The 8,870-nt window shown below is 42.5% G+C and overlaps 1 protein-coding gene across 1 annotated transcript; it reads left to right on the top strand.

Annotated features, from left to right (window-relative positions):
* Positions 1–8,024, top strand: RPL7 (ribosomal protein L7). Its single transcript, XM_042036482.1, has 7 exons — positions 1–102; positions 1,219–1,321; positions 2,073–2,239; positions 2,892–3,029; positions 3,391–3,500; positions 4,615–4,825; positions 7,960–8,024. Exons 1-6 carry the CDS (start codon positions 89–91, stop codon positions 4,821–4,823), a joined length of 741 nt encoding a protein of 246 aa, XP_041892416.1. The 5' UTR covers positions 1–88; the 3' UTR covers positions 4,824–4,825; positions 7,960–8,024.
* The last annotated feature ends 846 nt before the right edge of the window (positions 8,025–8,870 follow it).

The raw sequence follows: 8,870 nt of genomic DNA, 5'->3' as shown, positions 1-8,870 counted from the left end.
CCTGCCGGCGGGCAGGGCCTCGCCTGCGCGGGCGAATGAGCTAAGAGTGCGCCGCGCACGCGCACGCCCCTCTCTTCCGGCGCTGACCATGGCGGACAAGGAGTGAGTCTCGTCCCGCCCGCTGCTATCCGCCGCCATCCGTGGCAGCCGCGCCGCCCGAGCCCTGCCCACACCGTCCCCGGGGCCGCCGCGCCTCCGTCGGGGCTGGGAGCGGTGGGAGGGGAGGGACCGCGCGGTGGAGATGGAGCCGCCACCGGCTCGGCCCTTCCGCAGGCGGCGGCTGCGGCCGCCGGCCCTTGGCGGGATGGGGAGGGGGATCGGGCCCCGAGCGCCGTCGCCGCCGGGCATGTGGGGCCGGGGCGGCTAGTTCCTCCTGGCTGGGCGGGCGGACAGGGCTGTGTTGGGGTTACAGCAGGGAGTGGTTGCCGGCCGGGCTGGTGTAGGCGCTCGCCAGGATGATTATGGCTCTATAAACGCTGTTCTGACAAGTTCTGTCGCGTGTAAAAGTTAAAAATCTGCAGGACAAGAGGGAACGGGGCAGAAACTAATATACAGGCAATTCGCCCGAAGTTGAGGAGGAACTTCTTTGCCGTACGGGTGACCAGACACTGGAGCAGGTTGCCCAGAGAGGTTGTGGAGTCGTCCTGACTGGAGATGTTCAAAACCCATCCGGATGCAATCCAGTGTCCTGTACTCTGGCATGACCCTGCTTGAGCAGGGAGGCTGGACCAGATGATCTGCTGTGGTCCCTTCCAACCCTGACCCATTCTGTGATAATCTGGGCAAGCTGAGAGTCCTGTGAAATAAATTTCACAGTACTACCAAATTAGCTTTTCCTCTTCAAGCACCTGTTGAAATGTTCATTGGTCAGAGAGAAGTTATTTTGAAATGACTTTGTTTTATTATCAGTTGTAGCAAAGTAGGACCAGTCTTTGTAGTTACGACTTAGTGCAGCTCTGGTTGGTCTGTCAGGCTTCCTTGTCTGGAAAATGTGGACAGTGCAGGTTCTGAACTAGAACATCACCCAATTCAGTCCCAGGGAACTGTCCTGGGACACTATTCTAGGCCTAGGAACAGTGGGGATGAGGAAGACACAGTGAAGTGGCTCAAGGCACCGAGGCCTGCACATGTGTTTCTGAGAGTTTTGATGTTTGTCATATGTAACTTCTTTTAGTTCTTTTCTACCAACTAAAAGTTTTTATTTGTGTTTTCATTTAGAGTAAAGAAGGTGCCCTCTGTGCCCGAGAGCCTGCTGAAGAAGCGGCAGGCCTATGCGGTTATGAAAGCCAAACGTCAGAAGAAGATTTTGGCTATAAAAAAGGTGAATATTCTCTGATCCTTTGACTCAAATTGCTGTGCTGCTGCAGTAGCAGCTGCTGCTACTGCTGATGTGGTGCAGTACAGAAGTTCACAGTGTTGAGACCAGCATGTTGGTATTTTCTTAATTGTTGGATTAAAATATACTTTTAGTGGCTGATAACAAAGTTTGGGCAGAGTTAAGGGTAAAGTGTACCGCTGTCTGTAACATTGAAGTTAGTCTTGTTCAGGGCAAGAGGTTATAGCCTTTGTGAGGGGGAGCTTGATATATGATCAGAGAATCCTAGAACTGTAAGGGGTTGGAAGGGACCCTAAAGATCATCTAGTTCCAATCCTCCCTGCTATGGACAGGGACACCTCCACTAGACCAGGTTGCTCAAATATCCAATCCAACCTGGCTTTGAACACTGTTGGTGCTGGCCCATCCACAGCCTCCCAGGGCAGCCCGTTCCAGTGTCTCACCACCCTCGCAATAAAGAATTTCTTCCTTATATCTAACTTAAATTTCCCTTCTTTCAGTTTGTGCTTATTACTCTTTATCACCACAGTTCTGGTGAAGAGTCAGGAATAATAATATTGTTTGCTGTATAACAGCCTGCCAGGTTCTCTGGAGCATCACTGAGGGCTGTTCTGAGCTGTGTGATACTGATCTGTGTTACTTGTGGGAAGTTCTAGAATATGGCATGTTACTTGAAGGTGATTTTCATGTGTTAAAAGGAATTATCTAACTTCAAACGATTTCCAATTTATTGCAGTACCGCAAGGCACAAAGGAAGCTCATCTATGCAAGAGCCCAGGCTTACCACAAGGAGTACAGGCACATGTACAGGCAGGAGATCCGTATGGCCAGGATGGCCCGGAAAGCTGGCAATTACTACGTCCCAGCTGAGCCAAAACTGGCATTTGTGATCAGGATAAGAGGGTAAGGTCGGATACAGATGTAAGCAGGTTTATATTCAAAAGCACTGAAGTTGGCTTTCCTGGTACCTCTCTGTTTGGAGGGCTTAAATACTTTACCAAGATAAAGCCTCCTACCAGTGGCTTGAGAAATTGTCGGTAGATGCTGTATATGCCCCAGAGGTGTGTTTAATTAAGGACTAAATCATTTTGCTGTCTACTGTCTTTAGGAATCTCTGCTTTTAAGAAGACAAGGCTGCAAGTACATGCAGACAGTTATTCTTTCTCAACTTTAACTTGATAAAATTATATGCCCCTGTTCCCAAACATTCTGCTGAGTTTTCCTTCAAGTGTTTGTTTTGTTCTACTCCGGTAAAGTGTTACAGGGAACTAAAAAAAGGTGTGATTGGAAGGATTACATTCATGACAGCACAAGGGTAGTTCTCAATTGTTCCAGTGTAATACTTATTTCAATTCTTTTCATGGAAATAGATGTTTTAACTTCACACTGAAATATGTAGTGATAGTAAGTTAATTTACTAAGCTTGCTTTGTGTAATTCACAAAATATATTTTCATATGGGAACAGTACTACTGTATTTTGGGGCCTTTTTTTTAACCTGATACCTGGTGTTTCTGGGGTGTTGATGATTCAGGCACTTTCCCTTTCTTCTCCAGTACCAATGGTGTCAGCCCAAAGGTCCGCAAGGTTCTGCAGCTTCTTCGCCTGCGGCAGATTTTTAACGGCACCTTTGTAAAACTCAACAAAGCCTCTATCAATATGTTGCGGATTGTTGAACCCTACATTGCCTGGGGGTGAGTGAAAGGCTCAGTTGTACCTAATCAGGGTGCAAGTATTGAGCGGCTTTTGCATTTTGCTATGCTAGACTTGCACAGCTTTTTTATCTTCTGTGTGCTTTCCTGTCTTTGCATTGAAAGTGTGGTTAAGGCAGTGCTTTAAAGGTAATGGCTGCTAGATATGATTGCACTTTCATACTGGTGTTCTTGGGAACTTGGTGAGAGATTTGCTTCTCTGTTGCTTTTGTATTTACATTTGTGACATGCTGAAATGATCTTTAGTTGTTTGGTATGGAAGTCCAAATCAGGGAGGTTAACATTAACTTGAAATGTGGCTTGCAGAGACTTACAATTCTTTTTTTGAACGTGACTGTTTCAGTTACCCCAACCTCAAGTCTGTGCATGAACTGATCTACAAGCGTGGTTACGGCAAGATCAACAAGCAGCGCATTGCTCTGACTGACAACCGCCTGATCCAGAAACGCCTTGGTAAATTCTGCTGAGCAAAACAGGAAGCCAGCTGGTTGCCTTGGGGTGATCAGTGCAGTGCTGAGCTGGACGACTGTCCTTATGTGTCACTGGAGTACACTGGTGTTAGATTATGATCTCTACTTCTGTCTTAATTGCTTAATACAAAGCAAGCTGGGAGTAACTTCCATCATAAAGTATTGAAAACAGGTGTAAAGAATCAAATTTTAGCCTTTTAAATGTGTAAAGTTAAATGTAAACTTCTTGACCTTTAAGGGGTCAGTAGATCTTTGAGTAATGACAGTGTGCTGTAGTATGAAACAGTCATCATGGCTCTGAGCTTTCAAACTTAGAGACATTGTATCTTTGACTTTTGTGATCTGGTAAACAGACTTTTTAAACTTACTGAAGGAAGAACTAGGTAGTAAAAGTAATCAGTGTATTCAGTAAAAAACAAAGCATGGTAAACAGTTGTTGGGATATGGGCTGCTCTAGGAAGCTCCCTTCTTTTGCAGTCATGCCAGAATGAGTGAAAGTGATCACTTAAGTCTCTCACTTTTTTGGCACTTGATTTGCATTTTTCTTCAGATAAGGCGTGTTTCTTTTCCTGTGCAATAGATAAACAGATTCTAAAGGTATCTGTATTCTGTTGTAATCTCTTTTTAGAACTCTATTTTATGAGAGTTAACTTGTAACATGTTGCTGAAGACTCTGGAAGGGCATTAAGGAAGCATGCTGTAGCATTATTCAGCAGCCTAACTTAATAGTGAGTTTCCCTGAGTTACACATAGCTATGGTCTAGGTGTATTTAATCAAACTTTTCTCCAAAGAGCAGTCTGTTTTCCTAAGATTCACTAAGTGTGGGTTTTTTGTTGTTCCTCACTGCCGGCAGCAAATATTTTAACAGTTGAAACTGATGCCTCTTGCCAAATGTGCCAATTACATGTTGACTTGGCTGCAGCTAATCCATTTTAATTGGAAAAGTCAGCCATTCAGTTTCATGACAAAGTGAGTGCTTTCTGACTTCCTGAAGTTTGTCAAAATAAGTAGGCATGACAGTAACAACGTGATAATTTTTAGTTTGTTACTGACCAGTGCCTATGTAGTCTTTCTGAAAGCTATGTCTGAATTTTAGGAAAGCTTGGCATCATCTGCATGGAAGATGTGATCCATGAAATTTACACTGTTGGCAAGAACTTCAAAGTTGTGAACAACTTCCTTTGGCCCTTCAAGTTATCCTCTCCTCGGGGTGGAATGAAGAAGAAAACTATCCACTTTGTGGAAGGTGGGGATGCTGGCAACAGAGAAGACCAGATCAACAGACTCATAAGGAGAATGAACTAATGGTGAGATATTGCCCAAAGCAATCAACTGTTCAGCTCTGCAGGCTGCTGTCATTATTTGTCAGACATTCAAGTTTAATAGATGCTCACTCATTCTTGGGTGGTACCTACAGTATAAAGCTACTTGAACAATACAGTGTTCTGGTTTTATTTTGGAAGTCTTACTAAAGCATAAACATTTGGGAAGTTGAATTGTCTCTGTAGTTGATAATGTTTAGAAAATACAAACATTACCAATAACTTGTTTTAAAGCCTTATTTGGTTTTATGATGGGAAGCCTTGAGATCTTGGCTAAATCTTTCAACCCTCATTAATGACCTGTTAGTATCATCAAAAACTTGTGTTTGCAAGTACAGTGTTTTTTCAAGTTTTCTAGAAAAGCCTGATTAAGATTGGTGTAAATTTTCAGCTTGTTCAAGCTTCAGAATGATTCATTTAAAGCTTTCATGTCTGGTGACCAAGTTGGTAATTTTGAAAGACTTGATTTGCCCATTTGGGTAGTCTATTCCTTAGAAATGAGAAGGTTTATTAGCACTTGAAGTGATTTAAGTGACAGCTGAGTCCTAAAGGTAGGACCTACTCCAAACAATCTGTCTTATCTATTGTTGTCACTCTCCTGTTTCTGCTTTGGTGAGAAGTCTGTGCCATTCAAAGCCAACATTTTTTTCAGATTTCTTGTACTTCCCTTTGCTTTTTAGACACTAAACTAGCTTCAGTGTTGTCCATATCTTAGTTTCAGTCAAGGGTAAATATCTTTTTTGCTTTGACAGGTATGCTGGAATTTAAGAAAACTTCATTGTGTTAGGGTGTTTGGAAAGGACATCAAACAAAGACCAAATTTTCCTCAAACTAATTCTTCCAAAGTCAAAGTGGTTTTTTTGGTTGGCTTGTTGGGATATGTGTGGGGTAGGGTTTTGTTGTTTGGTTGTTTTTTGTAGGGTTCTGTTTTTTCTTTAGATCAGATGTGCAGTTTAGTTCTGAATTTCTAGCTTCAGGGGATGGATTCATAAAAAAAAAAATGGGTAGTGTTGTGGCTTTACAGTTTAAAACTGGTGCAGTTGCATTTGGATGAGTTCTCAGAAATTAAAGTTTTTGAAGGGAAGGAAGTTTTACCTTGCTTTGTTTTGCTGTTTTGTTTTTTTTTTTTCTCAAGTCTTTTAAAAATATTCTTAAAGCCAAGGCACAGCAAATTGAGCTCGTTGGGTCTGCTGTCTGTCCAAGGAGCTAAAGGAGATCTAGGAAATACTTTCCATTTGATTGACAGTGTTTATTGAAGCTTTTTTTGTAGGCTGCTGATTTCCTCAGTTCAAGCTCCTTGCATTTTGTGCTGTTACTTCCCATCTGTGAAGTCAGCAGAGTTTTAAAGCACCGGTTACATGGCACGTGGAAATTTGAACTTTAGGAGAATAGTTCCTTACTGAGGACAGTGTTCTTGCAAAGCTTTTTAGCTCAGCTGTTGGAAGATGTTGGTAACTTTGAGAAGCAGAATTGCTGTAACGTTTGGTGCCTGGGGTGATGTTAAGTTACTCCCACTACTATTGTAGAAATTTTGCTGGAAGAAACTTGAAAGTTCAGTACTGGCAGATGTGTCCTTGAAGTTAGTGCATAACCAAGGCTGAGGAGGACCTTATGCTCCTGTCTGGTTTCTGAGCATAATGCTGTTTTTAATGGAAACACACTGCAGCTTTTCTGTCAGTGTAGATCTTTCTCCTCCATCTTCCCTGCTAAATGTCTAACCCAACGCTTAGATTGTTCACTTCTGAAGGAGGTGAGCAATGTGGCTCTGTTTTCACTCTTGCAAACCTTGTGGTCTGCAATTCAGGCTCGAGTGCATCCATGTTACATTCTGCACATTCGAAGCCACACCACTTTACCAGGGTTTCTAACAGAAGGCAATGCCAGGGATGACATGCTGGCCAGCCCTGCGTGGGTAGGGCTTCAGCCTGACAGAATTGCACAAGCCAAGGTGTCCCATGGTTTAGAAAGAAGCAGGAAAACTCCTTGCTAACAGCATTTTTGTATCCACAAATGTCAGGTGTATATTGGTAGTCTTGTTTTCAGGAGCCTTCCTACAGGAGGGAAGCTTCTAGTTCGCTATTGCAGTCACTGTAAATGCCTGTGAAGGTTGGTATATTGGCAGAGAAACAAGGGATATTAATTCATCTGGTTGCTCATGTTTCTCACTGGACTTGTAGCTCAGCATCCCTTGTAAATGGCATACATTAGAGCTTTACTTCGTCTTTTAATTTGGAAAGTGACCTTGCAGTTTCTTATTTTATGCTTATAAGCAGTTTTTACACTTTTTCTGCAAACATACATAACTAAATCTGAGATAAATTGATTGTTCTCATCTCTTCCACTTTCTTTTCCTGCTGTTGTGGACAGAGAGCATGTTTAAAATAGAAGTAGCCTACACATAGAAAACAGAAGAATGTTGTATAATTTCTACTGAGGCTGTGGCCAAACTGGAGTAGTAAGATCAGGTGACATACTGGCAGTATTCTCCAGGTAATGTCACGATGAGGGGGCTGTGTATCTGAAGAACAGTATTCCTCTTTGCTATAAGTAGATAGTTTCCTGCTATTTGTCTTTATTTTTTTACTACTTAAGTCATAGTCTCAAATGAATTTAAGAAATAGACTTCCAGTACTGATTCCTTTGTATAGATTGGGAGGAAAGAGCATAGTACTAGACAGCAAATGTTGACAACTCAGTATTGGCAACATAGTGAATGTGATTAATTTTTGGAGCAAACTTTACAGGAACTGGTCCCAAGTCAGCTTTTTGCTTTCATTTTTGTATCTAAACAGTCTCTGAAATGTGCTTAAAATGAGAATGCAGCAAAAGGTAGAATATGCACAATATCTTGGCATGTCTTTAAATATCAAGTGTAGGTACCAGCAGTTCAAGGTAGAAAGGATAGGTCTGGTACTCAAAGTCTGTGTTTTCAGTGAAGAGATGTTAACGTAGAAGTTAGTTATCGTGTGCAAGACTATTGCAGTCTTCAATCCAGTGAAATAAAATGAGTGTTTTCAGCCCAAATTACAAATTGTGAAAATGTATTACTTTTTCATGTGGCCAGAGTTGTTTCAGATCTACATGTGCCTAATGATGCCTTTTTCTTTTTTGCTTTGCAGGTAAAGATGCCCAGCTGCAATATTTCAAAGTCTGGTCTGTTAATAAAACAATCTTGCACAAAACAGTCTGTTGTCTTGATTGGTCTCTTTCTTCTGAAGTGGCGGCGTTTGCCAGGTTCACTTTGGAGTCGTGTTTCAAAGAGCCACAGTTTGAATTAGCAGTATGTAGATACTGCTTAACCTTCATCTGGAGGAAGAAAATTTGGAAGGCTTTGTGCAGGTAACAGATGAGGTTTTGAGGGGCAACAGTTAGTTACTTTTGGTGTGATTAAAACGTGCAGTAAATGACAAACTGAGCTGTGTGCTGTTGAGTGGGCAGGGTCCCTGATTAGTTGTAGTGCACCAGAAAGCTTTGTGAGAATCTATGTAAAGAAGCAGCAAAGTGTAAATCTGTTCTTAACATCTTAAGATCAGAGAATCATAGAATGGCCTAAGTTTGAAGGGACCTTAAAGATACAATCTAGTTTCAATGCCCCTGCTGTGGACACCTTTCACTAAACCAGATTGTTCAGAGCTCCATCCAACCTGGCCTTGAGCACTTCCAGGAATGGGGCATCCACAACTTGTCTTGGCAACCTCCTCCAGTGCCTTGCTACCCTCACAGCAAAGAATTTCTTCCTAAAAATCTAATTAAATCTACTCTCAATTTGAAGCCATTGCTCCTTGTCCTGTCCCTACATGCCCTGGTAAAAAGTCCCTTTCCATCTTTATTGTAGGTTCCCTTCAGGTATTGGAAGGCCACAGTTAGGTCACCCTGAAGTCTTGTCCAGGCTGAATAATCCCGGTTCTTCTAGCCTTATGGGAGAGGTGCTCCATCCCCCTAACCTTCCTAATGGCTCTCCTCTGGACTTGTGCAAACAGGTTGATGCCCTTCCACTGCTGGGGACCTCTGAGCTGGATAATTACTTCCA

This window comes from Corvus kubaryi, unplaced genomic scaffold (genome assembly GCF_017639235.1).
Source record: "Corvus kubaryi isolate FWS band 111438036 unplaced genomic scaffold, C.kubaryi_AGA036_p1.0 37385, whole genome shotgun sequence".
Taxonomy (NCBI): domain Eukaryota; kingdom Metazoa; phylum Chordata; class Aves; order Passeriformes; family Corvidae; genus Corvus; species Corvus kubaryi.
The sequence above is the reverse complement of the archived record's forward strand: the minus strand, read 5'-3'. Positions and strand labels throughout refer to the sequence as shown.

Bases quoted from the DNA above. Each gene is read 5' to 3' on its own strand.
- RPL7 (XM_042036482.1), top strand. The intron at 3,030-3,390 runs GTGAGTGAAAGG...TGACTGTTTCAG, and splicing joins GAACCCTACATTGCCTGGGG to TTACCCCAACCTCAAGTCTG. The intron at 3,501-4,614 runs GTAAATTCTGCT...TCTGAATTTTAG, and splicing joins CCTGATCCAGAAACGCCTTG to GAAAGCTTGGCATCATCTGC.